Here is a 14,926-nt window from a genome sequence, read left to right as displayed (position 1 = left end):
GTTACATAGATGTTAAAACACAGAACCTGAATTGGAACTCAGATCTTGTGACCCTAAGTTCAATGCTCTTTCTTTACATCACACCACTTCTTAGTTGCTTTTTTTTTTTTTTTTTTTTTTTGGCAATTGGAAACTGTGTGCTTTGGCCTTTTCCCCTGAAGCTGTGTTCAGGCAACTCCCTGTTCTGTCCCTCATTCTCTGCCCAGAAGCCCTGGCAATAACAGCCTTAGAAAGTACAGATGAGAAAGACCTAGTTGAGTTCTGCAGCTATAAACAAAGGTACAAAAAGAAAGTGTGGGTATCCCTCAAGGATATGTTCTAGGCTCCCTCCTCTTCTCTTCACACTCTATTGATGATCTCATAGCTTCAACAATTATCCCTGTGTGGAAGACTCTCAAATCCATCCCTAGTCTTTCTACTGAAATTCATCTCATGTTGCCAAGTGCTCACTGGACATCTATTTCTGGGTGTCCTGGAAGAATCCCAAATCAACAGATTCAAGGCAGAAGTCATTATATTTCTTCCCAAATTCTACTCAAAACTTCCTCATTTCTGTTGACAGCACCACCACTCTTCCAGTCACCCAAATTCACAGCTTTGGAGTCATCCTTTACAATTCCCTATCCCCTGATTCTCGTCCCACCCCTGCCATTTTGCTAGTCAATCAGCTGCAAGTTCTTACTGATCCTGCCTTCATGACATCTATGGCAACTGTCTTTTTCTCTCCACTCACCAACCCCTACCCTAATTCAAACCTCATCACTTTCCATCAGGATTATTACAATGGTTTCTTAATAGATTTCTCTGCCTCCAGCCCCTTCCATCTTTAATTCATTATCCAATTGCCAAATTCATCATCCTAAAACACTGATTATGACCATATCTCCCACCTACTCAGAAATCTGCTCTAGCTTTCTTTCTTCTAGGATAAAACACAAAATCCTTATTTCTGACATTTAAAACCCTTTACACTCTTGCTCCCACTAACATTTCCAGTCACTTTCATATTGCTCCCCTGCACACATTTTCTGTTTCAATCAGAAAGTCCTAATAGCTTCTTCCTTGTCCATGACATTCCATCTCCATCTCTGGGCCTTTGTACAAGAGTTCTGTTTCCCCCCTCCATACCTGGAAAACATTCCTTCCTTCCTCTGACTTCTAGCTCCCTTCAAAGCACAGTTCAAATATCAGCTTCTACAAGAGACCTTTCCTGATCCTCAAAATCATTAGCATTTTCCCCTTGAAATACTTTATATTAACTTATTTGTGTGCATATTATATATCCTCAGTAGACTACAAGTTCCCTTAGGGTAAGGACTGTTTCATTTTTGTCTCAGTATCCAGATATGTATCTATTTACATACACACATATTATACCTATATACACATATATATGTATGTGCATATGTGTGTATATTTGTGTGTGTGTGTGTATATATATATATATATCCAGATATTAGCATGGTATTTTGCATACAGTAGACATTTGATAATTATTTGCTGAATTAATTTGAACAACAAGGCTTCTTCTTCTAAGTGATGATGAAAAGTCTTCACTTCCCAGGAGCTCTAGGAGCAGGCATGGAAAGAAAGAGAGTCCATATTATAGAATGACAGAATGTAAACACGAGAAAGGACTTGAGAGATTATGAGCTCAACCCCATCACTTTATAGCTGAAAAAACCCTGGTGGGTAAGGTGACTTGTTCAGAGTTGCACAGCTTGTATATGACAAAGCCATAATTCAAACCCAGGTCATCTTTTCCTGTTGTACTTCATTACACAGAATGACATTTTATTTTCAAGCCCAATACAGAGAAAAGACCTCCCCAAAATTTACTCCCAGAAGGACTATCATTTGAACCAATTCAGCAGCTTCACTTCTCCTGAGGAAGAGGTTCAGCTAGTCCATGGTCTTATTCGCCTTGCACATTCATGGGAGAGCACTTGACAATTTGAGAATCAGAAGCTACAAGACATTTCATAGAAATCTGAACATGCTTCTTTAAGCAAGAAGAGTCTATTCCTAGCCACCTACCTAAATAGGGAATACTGGGGACCATCTTCAGGCTTCGGATGTACTCCCGAGTCCTCTTGTAATTATCTTCCTTAGACATCAAGTAATCCAGCTTCTCAAAAGTAGTCTTGTCTTTTCGATTCAAAAGCTGGAGCACAGAGAGAGAGAGAGAGAGAGAGAGAGAGAGAGAGAGAGAGAGAGAGAGAGAGAGAGAGAGAGGCAGATAGACAGAGACAGAGAGACAGAAACAGAGAGACAGACACAGAGAGAGAGAGAGAGAGAGAGAGAGAGAGAGAGAGAGAGAGAGAGAGAGAGAGAGAGAGAGAGAGCAATTCAACATTGTGAAAAGAGCAAAACCATGGCCAGTAGGCAAAAGGAAGCAAAAGTTGTCACACAGCATACAAAGGAAATATTTTCTATGGCAATTCCCCCCTCCCCCCCCCCAAAAAACCTAACAAACAAACAAATAACTGAATACTATTAAGAAGTTTTTTTCTTTATAAAATGATACTTCACACAGAAACGGGACACTTGGAAGCCTGACGTGCATTTCCTCTTCCTTGGATGCAGCTAGATCCCAACTAGTGAGAACAGTGAATCCCATGAAGGGATTGCATTATTGAAATTTGCATGGCATATTTCCATCAAGTTGGAACAAATGACCATATTTTACAAAATTATAACTTTGAGTATCAATGTGAATTCCAATATATGTGACTGTTGTAGAGGATTCATTATTCACACTAATTGGGACTGAGCTAGACTGTGACACAGAAATGGACTTTGATTCAGAAGATTTGGGTTTGGCTCCTACTTGGGCTATGTGACCTTCAGAAAGTCACCTCACCCCTCTGAGGTGCTCAATAATAAATGAATGAATGCATGAATTAATATTTCCTCTCAATGAAATGAGGACATCAGACTAAATTATCTCTAAGGTCCCTCCCAGTTCTCAAAGGTTACAAACCACCTATCCATTCTTGAATAGCTTCACTTATTTTAAATCATTTTTATTATAAAATAAACCTCAACACCAAAAAAATGAGAAAAATAAAAAAAATTCATACATGGAATCATAAACCTCAAACTATTTTCAATTTGCTGAAAGGAAAAATAAACGAATTTGTGATGTGTGAGGTGATGAATACAGAGAAGTATAGAACAATCTACATTAATTGATGTATAGTAGAGTAAATAAAGCAATATAACCATATATATTATAATTACAAACATGTAAATGAAAAATACAACCATAAAAAATTAACAAGGAAAAATTATAGTCACTGAGAATCTATATGACTCAGAAGAAAAGATGTGGAAGACACCCACATTCCTACCCCTTTGCAGAAGTAAAATATCCACAAGTGTGGTACATAGCATATTTTCTAGACTTTTTCAATGTATTAATCAATTATGCTGATTTTAACCTCTTTATGTCTCATTTATGTTATTATAGCCCCCTTTATTTTTGGACCATTTTGTATATATTCTCTTTTATTTCTAACATTTTTATATACTATCTTATTTTCCCCCAATTACATGTTAAAACTATTCATCATATTTGTCATTTCTTATATCACAATAATATTCCATTACATCTATGTATGACACTTTGTTTAGCCATGCCACAAGTGATGAGTATTTACTATATTCCTAGTTCATTCCTGTTGGCAGCTAGGTGGTGCAGTGGATAGAGCACCAGTGAAGGAGTCAGGAGCACCTGAGTTCAAATCTCACTTCAGACACTTGACACTCACTACTTGTGTGACCTTGGGCAAGTCACTTAACCCCAGCTGCCTCATCCTAGGTCATCTCCAGTCATCCTGATGAATATCTGGTCACTGGATTCAGATGGCTCTGGAGGAGAAGTGAGGCTGGTGACCTGCACAGCCCTCCCTCACTCAAAACAAAGTCAAGTGCAAGTCATGTCATTATTTCTCTGATGGCATGGTCTTCTTCAGCAACGAAGGATGAACACACACGAACACACACACACACACACACACACACACAGAGTTCATTCCGGTAAAAAAAATGCCGCTATTCCAAAATATTAATTAGTGTATATGAGGACTTCCTTTTTATCAAGGGTTTCCTTGGGTATAAGCCTAGTAAATGGAATCTCTGGAGCAGATTAAGTAACCGAAACATTCAGAGGACCAGAGAGAAGAAGCATCTTGCCCAAGGTCACACAGCTGCTAAGTAGCAGAACCGAAACTTGAACCTATGTCTTTTCACTCCACATATAGGTCACTACGGCACTTAAGTAAAGGCAACTGAAGTCGCTGATTACATGGATAAAAAAGATCAGAGGACACACAGAAACAAACAATATATTATTGTTATTATTTTGCTTATATTTAGATGTTTATTTATTTAACCAAATTGTTTTCCAAAATGGCTGTACTTCTTCACAGCTGCACCAACAATGCACGAGTATGCCTACCTTCCCATAGGCCCTCCAACAACAACCACTGCCATTTCTTCTCATCTCTACCAATTAGCAGGGTGTGAGGTGAAACCTCAGGGCAATTCTCTTAATAGTGATTTGGAATATTCTTCAATATGTTCACTAAGTTTGTCATTCTTCTTTTGAGAAATTGTGTGTATGTGTACATACATATACTTATATACATATATCTACATACACATACATATACACATATACATATGTATATATGTTAAGTATTTCTTTATCTTTCAACCTAGAACTTTACTAGAGAAATGTGATACAAATAGTTTTCCTATTTGACTGCTTCTCTTCTTAACCTACATACATTAATTTGGTTTGTATAGAAGTTTTTCAGTTTTATATAACCAAAAGTTACTGATTTTATCTTTTATAATTGCTTCTATTTCTTGTTTGGATAAAGATACATCTTCCCCCCATAGCTGTGAAAGGTCTATGATCTGCTCTTCTAATTTTTTTACTAGTATGATCTTTAATATTAAGATCGTGTATTCATTTGGAATATATCATGGAATGTGGTATAATGTGTTGATCTGAACCTAATTTCTTCCACTCTGCTTTCCAGTTTTTAAAGAAGTTTTTATGAATGAGTATTTTTCCTTCTCCTTCTATAAATACAGTCCTTTGTCTCTTCAGTTATTCTAGATTAACTTACTTTAAGTCACACCTATTCCCCCCTGCTCTCTTCCCTTCACCTTCAAGCCTCTCACTCATGTTTGTTATCCCAAAACTTATCAAAGGAATATATTTTCCTTTTTCTTTCTTTCTTTTATAAAGTTATCTAATTCTTCCACTCTTTTTTCTTAAGTAATCAAGTAAAAATCCTTTTCTTGTCATCCTATTCAATTTGATTTGTTTATTTTTAAATTTTATTTTCAGGCCCTTTAAAAAAAGAATTTGCCCCTTATTCTCTTTATAATTTATTTTTCTTTTCTATATATTCTAGACTTTGATTCTTTAGCTTATGGTCCTCATGCTTACTGCTTCTTTGATCTCTGTATTCCTCATGGAATTAAAATTTCTAAGGTATCCATCATAGGTTCCTTCTTCTAAATAGTTTCTATGCTATTGCTATGTATTTTTTAAAATATGGGACTGAAACAAATGTCTTTTGTAGGAAGTAGGGAAGGAGCAAGTAGATAGGAAATATTGAAGATGAGAGAGTAGGAATGGTGATGTCAGTCTTCTATAAAAGCTGGAGGCAATGGGATCAAGGGTACATGTAGAAGGGTTGGCTGTGGCAAGGAGAAGGACCACCTCCCCTTGCAGACATTAGAATGAAGGATTAGCTAGAGGGGGGAGATAAATGAATGACATACTTTGAAGAAGGGGAAAAGGATAGCTCTCAACAAATGGTCTTAATTTTAGTGAAGTAAGAGAAAAAGCCTTTGGCTGAGAGGTGAGGGAAGGGGCATTATGAGAGATTTAAGAAGAGACAAGATAGTTTAGAGCAGCTATTGTGGGAAATAGGATATTTATCTTGAGTCAGGGAGAGTCTGATTGAAATTAGATACCACACATAAGTTTGTAGTAGACCCAATCATCATGGTTTCTCGATCTTCTTTGACTCTGTTCAGCAGTATGTGAATAGTGATGCAGATAGCAGGTTGGGGTCATCTAGGAGTGGGGTTTGGAATTAAATACTCATTTGAGCCTACCTTCCTTGATAGCAATCATCCTATGTTTCTTCTCACTTTTGTGTCTAAATTACTTAAGAAAACTATTTTTACTAGGTATGACCATTTCCTCTTTTCACAATCTCTTCTAAATATCCTGTAGTCTAGTTTCCCACCTCCTTATTTAAGGGAAAGGACTCTCTCCAAAATTACTAATGATCTCCTAATGGATCAATTTGATGACCTTTTCTCAGTCATCATCCTTAATCTCTGGCCAGGATTTGATGCTGTTGGTCATCTTCTGGATCATTTCTCCTCTCTAGGTTTTTGTGTCACTGCTCTATTCTGATTCTCTTCCTATCTGTCTGACTCCTCCTTCTCAAGCTTCTTTGTTAGCTCATTATCCATGTCATGTCATGTCCTCTAACCATGAATGTCCCTGAAGAATGTGTCCTGGGCCTCCTTTTTTTGTCTTATATTATTTCATTTGTGATTTTACCAATTCCTATGAGTTCAATTATCATCTCTATCTAGATGATTTCCAGGTCTAAATATCCAAGCTTATAGGAGAAATTTAGTATTGGGGTTTGACAAGGTGTGATCAGCATAGGAAAGGGGGGCAAGAGATTCCAGAATGGAGTACAGTATAGAATTGAGTTGGTTCACCAAGAGGTCAAAATATGGAAGGGAAGAGAATACAGTCAATGCAAGATTTATGGCTCCACTTAGGGATAGAGCAGCAGGTACCACAATGCAGATAAAGAGTAGGGTTACAGGTCATAAGATATAAGGAATGATAAAAAATTATCAGCCAGTAAAGGAATTTCAGAGTTTGTGAACAAAGACATGGAACATTTTAGGGTGATGGAAAGATCAAAGATGTGACCCTTTCTATGTGTAATTGAAGTAGAATGGAGGAGTAAATTATGGGAATTAAAGAGATTGAGGAACTAGGAATTTGAGGGAGCAACAATTGTATGTTGCTATGCGATGATCAACTATGACAGACTTAGCTCTTCTCAGCAATACAATTATTCAAGACAATTTCAAAAGACTTGTGACAGAAAATATCACCCACATCCAGAGAAAGAACTACGGAGTTGAATGCAGATCGAAGCATAATATTTTCACTTTTGTTGTTGCTTTTTTTCTGTCTCATGGTTTTTCCCTTTTGTTTGATTCTTCTTTCACAACATGACTAATGTGGAAATATGTTTAACATGACTACATATATAATCTATATCAGATTGCTTGCTGTCTTGGGGAAGAAAGAGGGAAGGGAGGGAGAAAAATCTGGAACTCAAAATCTTACAAAAATGAATGCTGAAAACTTATCTTTATATGTAATTGGAAAAAAACAAAATACAGTAAAGTGCAAAAAAAAAAAAACCCTAACAACATGTATGTTGAAGTCCCTTAGTTGTTTGTACTTGGTTCTCAAAGAGGTCCAATGACATCAGGAAGGTTATGTCTTGACTGGCAAGTGAATTGGATTTAAGTGAGGCATAACTGTGCCAAGTCATCAGCCTCACTCTCTACTCCAGGGTCATGTGAGTCTAGTGGCAAGACACAGATCAGGACAACTGGAGATGACCCCAGATGCCGTGGGAGACCTTGACCTTTTTAAGCTAAGTTCTTCCCCAGGTCTCACTTTGTCTGAGGCAACATCCATTTAGTGATTTAAGGATAGGTAAGAAATAAGGCAAAAGATGGCCTAGTTTGACTCCTCAAAAAAAAACCTTGCTACTTACACTCACTCTGAGCCATCAAAACCCAAACAATGACCAAGTGAGGCTTGGGCTGGGACCTATTATTGATTAATCAGTAAGAGCCAGAGTGATTTGGGTTTAAGGCATGGTCAAGTAGCTCTATTTGAATCCCAATGGGCTTTATCAAAGCTTGGTTTTCCAGTGCTCTATTTCAAGAAATCATAAAAGAAACTATAGTCTCTCAGTATAAAGAAAGGAGATGGTGGAGAAACATTGTGCTATAGGCACTGAACTTATTTACTGAGGGAGGAAAGTGAATGTTTTGTAAGGAAAGAGGAAGATTCCTGCTTTCTCCCTCAGGGAAGAGCCATGAGGAGTTGGTTAGGGTGATGAATTTGGATGACACAAACTTCAAAGGAAGAGACATTGTTTAAGAAGGTAGAGGAGTTACAATGAAGAGTAAATGGTATTCCTTACTGTCACCAATAAAAATATATAAAAGAATAGCCAGTACTCAGAGGGGATGATGAGGGAAATGGTGAGATCAAAGGCTGCAATATATATGGAGATAGAAAATAAGAGTTTTAAGATGAAAGGAAATTTGTTCATCATGGAATTTGCCAAATGGCATAATAGAAGGAGCAATTTCGAGCAGGAACTTGGCAGAGGGATGGGGTGATTGAGGTGGATAGGTGAAGGAAGTGAATTGGAATTGGGGAACAGGTTTGTACATTAGTATCCAGAGGCTAAGAATCACTGTGATGGGAGTATAATAACCATTGAGGAGGAAATACAGAGTATCAGAGATTAGATTGCTTATGTCTATCCTTGGGGTTCAACTTGATGGCAGGTAGCAATGTTTTGTTCTATAAGTACCCAAGAGGCTTGTCTCAGAGCATGCAGGAGGAAAAAATGACATGAAAGCCTGATCTGGAGGCTAGCATGCCTTGCTTACGTTGGAGAAGACCCAGGTCTGGAGTTGTCGGGGGCGAATGGAATGGAGGGGGACAGAGTTGCAGGAAATAGAATGGATCTAGTTCCCAGAGGTCATTATGGCATTGGAGATTGTCTTGGGGTAGGAACCCAGTGAAGTTGGAGGTGAACAGCAACTCCTGTTGCCTGTTCTGGGGGGTGGGGGACAAGACTGGAATCTAGTTGACATGTAAGTGATAAGGGTTTTATGTTCCCTCACAAGCTAAAGAGAAGGGTGTGATGAGAAATATGGGATAGGAGGAAGGGTAGAGAGTGTTCATCCTTCGTTGCCAAAGAAGACCATGCCCTCGGAGAAATAATGACATGACTTGCACTTGACTTTGTTTTGAGTAAGGGAGGGCTGTGCAGGTCACCAGCTTCACTTCTCCTCCAGGGACATCTGAATCCAGTGACCAGATATTCATCAGGATGACTGGAGATGACCCAGGATGAAGCAACTGGGGATAAGTGTCTTGCCCAAGTTCACACAGCTAGTGAGTATCGAGTGTCTGAGGTGAGATTTGAACTCAGGTCCTCCTGACTCCTGCACTGGTGCTCTATCCACTGCACCACCTAGCTGCCCCAAGAAGGGTAGAGCATGTGGGTAGTGGATGACTATATGGTGAAGAAAAGCTTCTTTATTGGCGGCAGAGCTAGAACTGAATATGCATTTAAAAAAAGATTCTCACAGGGGTTCCTCAGTCTCTTTTCTTCCCTGGTGGTGATCAAGGCAAGGTCTGCTCTTGGCCTCTGAGTGAGGTAGTAGTAGTACCAATAGCCTACTGTTCCCATATAGACTTAGATATGATCATGAATCCATCCATAGCAACTTTGTTCTTTACTGCTCACAGGTAAAGAGGTATTGGTGAATGAGTTCATACCAGAGTTGGCCAGCAGGTCAGCTGGATCCTGCTTAGGGCAAGAACACATAAGGTCAAACAACACCAAGAAACTCGTTGAGTGTTTATGCAACATACAGAAGCAAACTTGGCAGGAAGAAAGTTTTATTGCAACCTTTAAGTCTGAGCCCATTCTTCTCAAGGACTGAAGTGGTAGAGGGGAAGAATGTGGCATAACTCTTATGCTTATTACATCTTCTAAGTAAATATCACATTGTAAATACGAATTGATATTAATTGGTCAAATGATACCAGAGTGCTAATCACTGGGTCAGTAAGTAAAATTTAATTGCATGCAAAATATTTTGTTTATTTGTGGATGAAATGTAGAAAGGGATTAGATGAGGAAAATGTTTTACTGAGCTATGTACAAATAGTAATAACATATAATAAAGGTAAAAATAGTAGAAAAGAAAAGAATCAGGAGAAGGCTCCCAGAATCTTGATTGAATACTTTATTGAAGATGTATGGAGGAGACATGAATGTGACCCACAGAGGATGAGAAGCCATGGATAGGTTTTCGTCCTTACTACAGGAAAAAAAGTACCTATACCAATGAGATTATGGTTCATTGAAATACGGTACAATTTAGTACCTTCCTCACTGAACTTCAACTATTATCAAGCATTGTTTAATTTGTTATTTTATTTCTGAGATTGAATCCAACTCACTCAGAAACTTTCCCTATCCTAAATAGGGCTTTCAGTCTTACCTCTAGCTCGCTGATTATCTAAAGTTCAAAGGCTGACATAATTCTCTGGCTGCTTAATCTTACAATGTGCCACTGTAAACTTTCCTTCTGTTGCCAGCACTAATTACCCTAGACAAAGAAACCTATCTATAAATGTTTCTCTGCTAATCCCAGGAAATGCCATAAGAGGTTCAGGAGAACCCTGGTTTCTTCTCTTTTTATCTTTTCTTTCCTTGTACGTGAAAGTGAACTGGGTTTTTTTTCCTATCCACAAGAGTTTCTTTGAGCAAGAAGTGAGAGTAACTACCAATCCATGCATATTATACAATTCCTCAACTAAGATAGAGGCAGATCTCCACAGTCAGTCAACAGATATTTGTTAAACATTTGCTATGTACTAGGTACTGTAACAAACCCTGGGGCATACAAAGAAAGACACAAAAAAAAGAGTCCTTGTCCTCAAGAAGCTCATATTTCAATAGAAGAGACAACACAAAAACAACTATGCACATGAAAAATATAGACAGTGTATGTGGGAAATAACTTTAGAAGTTCGTCTTAGGAATAGATGGGTAGGTACTGGAAAAAGCAGAAGGGAGGATTAGCACTGAGTCTTTTTTCCCCACTTAAAAGTATTTTATTTTTTCCAATTACAGGTAAAGATAGTTTTCAACATTTACTTTTATAAGATTTTTTAATACAGACCTAGTAGCAATATTGCTATATCAAAGGGTATGCACAGCTCTATAGCCCTTTGGGCATAGTTCCAAATTGTTCTTCAGAATGGTTGGATCAGTTCACAACTCCATCAACAATGCAATAGTGTTTCAATTTTCCTATTTCTCCAACATTTTTCATTTTCCTTTTTGTCATATTAGCCAATCAAACAGGTGTGAAGTGATACCTCAGAGTTGTTTAAATTTGAATTTTTGCATTCAATTTCTATTTCTCTAATCAATAATGACACAGAGCATTGTACATGACTATACATAGTTTTAATTTATTCCTCTGAAAACTGTCTGTTCATATCCTTTGATCACTTATCAATTGGGGAAAATACTGTCTTGAGGAAGCACAAGTAAGGTGGAGGTGAAAAAGAAGAACATTCTCCTTATGCAGGTGAGAAAGAAGAACATTCTAAGTATAGGAGACAGCCAGTCAAAATAGAGGGAGTCAAGGTCTGTATCCCAAAGAGATAATAAAAAAAGGGAAAGAATCCACATGTACAAAAGTACTTACAGCAGCTCCTTTTGTGGTAACAAAGAATTGGAAATTGAAGGGATGCTCATCAATTGGGGAATGGTTGAACAAGTTGTGGTATATGAATGTAATGGAATACTATTGTGCTGTAGGAAGTGATGAGCAGCAGATTTCAGAAAAACCTGGAAAGAATTACATGAAAATCATGATGCAAAGTGAAGTGAGCAGAACCAGGAGAACACTGTACACAGTTACAGCAACATTGTACAATGATCAGCTATGACAGACTTAGCTCTTCTCAGCAATACAATGAACCAAGACCATACCAAAAGATCCATGATGGAAAATGCTATCTCCATCAGAGAAAGAACAATGAGTCTGAATGTGGATTGAAGTATACTATTTTCACTTGTTTTTGTTTTTGCTTTTGTTTTCTCATGCTTTTTCTCTTTTCTTTCACAATATGACTAATGTGGAAATATGTCTAACATGATTGTACATGTATAGCCTATATCAGATTGCTTGCTGTCTTAGGGAGGGAAGAAAGAAGGGAGGTAGAGAGAAAAGTTCGGAACTCAAAATCTTACAAAAATGAATGCTGACAACTATCTGTACATGTAATTGGAAAGAAATAAAATACTATTAAGTGAAAAAAAAGAACGTACGGGGAGTCAGCAAGGGGGATGTCAAATGTGAAACTGCAAGAAGGTCGATGCCACTGGAAAGGTGGGAAGAGGACAGGTAGTGAAGGGTTAGGTTTCTTCAAGAACATGACAATTGTCTTCTATAATTTAAAAAGCTGCCTCATGAAAGAAAAATTTGACCTGAACTGAGTGGTGTCATGTGGAAGAACTAGGACCAGTGAGTGGAAGCTGGCAGAGTTGCAGCTAGGAATTCCTGTTCCTGAGGCATGTTCAGTTGAGGAGGAAGGGAGGGGTCCCTGGCAGTGGCAAGGCAGAGGACAAAGGACAGTTTAGCAACTAGTGCATTATACTATGGACATAGCCCATTTGACATAATGAAAGAGCTCTGGATTTGGAGTCAGAAGACCTGGTTTCAAATCTCAACTCTGTCACTCATGATCCAGAATGATCTATGACTTTTTATATTAATTTTTTGGGGCCTCAGCTTCCTCATCTATGAAATGAGAGGGCAGGAATAGAATAGTGATATCAAACTAAAATAGAAACAGAAAGCTACTAACTTGTACATAAGGGGGCCCCATATTGATTTAGAAAACCATGTGTTAAGATTATCCATGTTCTACTGCATTTTTATTTACCCAATTACATTTTAATCTGATTCCTGCAAACCCAGGAATGTTGCTGGGGCATGTTTGACCTTTCTGTACTAGATAACCTCCAAAGTCTCTTCCAGATCGAAATCTATGATCTTATAATTCCCCAAAGAGTCTAGCTTAAATCCCTATGGGGTCTTGGGAGAAAGTTGCCTGACAATGGATCCATGAGGATGGTAGGCTGGTAGAGATTTTCAGGAGAAGCACAAGGAGAGTGATCAACATGGGAAGGAATTTTAGTCCTTTGTGTAGACAGTCTGAGGAAAAATATCAGTTGCCTTGTGCTAGCTGAGGCTATGGAAATGTTTGAGAGGCAGATTTAAGCTCAATGTAGGGAAGGCTATTTTAACAACCAGAGTAGTTGGAAAGTGGTCAAGGCCAAGAGTTGATCCTGGGCAGTCACAGGAATGTGAGTGGAGCCAACAGTTTTGACACATTCTTTCCAGGAATGGTCATGTTGATTTATTGATTTGATTACCCTTTAAAGAATTATCGAGCTGGAGGGGTATGAAGGGTAGGGGAAGGGGGTGGGAACACAGGAAGGGCTCTTCATCTTTAAAGTGAAGTGGGCTGCCTGAAGGAGTGAACTCTTCCTTCTTGAGTTCTTCAGCAAATGCTGGATAAGCAGAAGGGTATAGGGGGTGTTGAAGGATGACCCAATTTAGATAACGGTGGAACTACCTGCCATCTGCCTTAGTTCCATTACATCTCTGAGATTCTATGAACATTCCTGGGTTCAGTCAAATTCCTGTGAGAAGGTGCCTGGACACACATACTTTCTCCATAGAGGGGAAGCAAGATGAGGACTATAATGCCCCAAAAGTGATGTTTGGAGATTTATAGCTGCCTAAGAGTAGATTCCTGCTGTCCAAGTCAGTACTATTTGTGCTTAAGGACCTTTTTAGGGAGAGTGCTAGCAAATTAGTAGGAGATACCCATAGCATAATGCAAAGAACACTCTACATGTACAGTCAGAAATCTGGGGTTCAAATGCTGAATCTTCTACTTACTAGCTAACTCTATGACTGAATGGTGAATAACTTCAATCAATCAATCAACTGGCATTAATTAAGTGCCTACTATGTGCAAGACACTTTGTTAAGCATCTGGCGCCCCAGTTTCCTGATCCATATAATGGATAATATTTTCATTAGATGCCTTCCAGGCTTGGTGGGAGGAAAACAGCTTATAAACCTTAAACAACTACAGAAATGTTTTATCACTATGACAGGACAGAGAACAATATATATATTGGACAAGTTTTGAACATAATAATTTTTCTCGGACAAAACAGCAGGTATATTATAAGTGTTTATCATGCAATATAAAGTATCCCGAAAGTCTCAATGAAGTGTTATAATACATACCTTGTATTGTGTATTATAACAGTGTTGCATCCTCCCGATTTATTTTTAAGCTTCATGAGGGTAGAGACTCTGCCTCACATAACTTTTACATAACTCTTAGTATAAAGTACCTTCTTATTCAATTTGCTGAACTAAATGAAATAATAACGATTAGTTCAATATCCCCTTCTAACTGATCATGCCTTTTTATACTTGAAAAGTATTGGGATTTTGTTGTCTGTTATTTGTTTTTGTTTTTATTCCACATGTGAAGCCATAAAGGAATTCATTAGTGAGAGGTCTGTCCAAAAAAGGAAGTGGACAAATATTGTAGTGAAAGTGAGGGATGACAGATGGCTAGCCCACATGTTCCATCTGGTACACATGAAACATGAAGAGACTTATCATTAGGAAGCCTTTAGTATTCCCATCCTTGCACCCTCTACTATTGTACTCCCTCCCACCCCCCAGGATGTAGGGTGGAGCTTTTGTGTAAGATTTCCAGGAGAACTTGGATGAGAGCTGTACAGGCTGAGAAGGCATAGATAGTAATATTCTGTACTGCTGTAATTTCAAAGTATCCAAATCAGTGAGGTGACACATCCTTCAAAATATCAATTTATTTGTAAATAGTCTGTCCTGTGTGAATTGTTCTTAAGTAATGAACTTTCTTTGCTCTTCATCACTTCATGAGTTTTTCTATATGTAT

General features: G+C 38.1%; 1 protein-coding gene across 6 annotated transcripts in view; it reads right to left on the bottom strand.

Moving 5' to 3' along the window:
* The window catches only part of RALGPS1 (Ral GEF with PH domain and SH3 binding motif 1), a 658,499-nt gene that overhangs the window by 359,686 nt on the left and 283,887 nt on the right, over positions 1 to 14,926 (bottom strand). For all 6 annotated transcript variants that reach the window (XM_072631953.1, XM_072631952.1, XM_072631955.1 and 3 more), the window contains one exon: positions 2,038 to 2,164. In XM_072631953.1, coding sequence (XP_072488054.1) covers positions 2,038 to 2,164 — 127 coding nt within the window. The remainder of the gene's footprint in view (positions 1 to 2,037; positions 2,165 to 14,926) is intronic.

The sequence above is a fragment of the Notamacropus eugenii genome, chromosome 1 (assembly GCF_028372415.1).
Source record: "Notamacropus eugenii isolate mMacEug1 chromosome 1, mMacEug1.pri_v2, whole genome shotgun sequence".
Classification (NCBI taxonomy): Eukaryota; Metazoa; Chordata; class Mammalia; order Diprotodontia; family Macropodidae; genus Notamacropus; species Notamacropus eugenii.
Note: the sequence above shows the minus strand (reverse complement) of the source record. Positions and strands in the feature narration are given on the sequence as shown.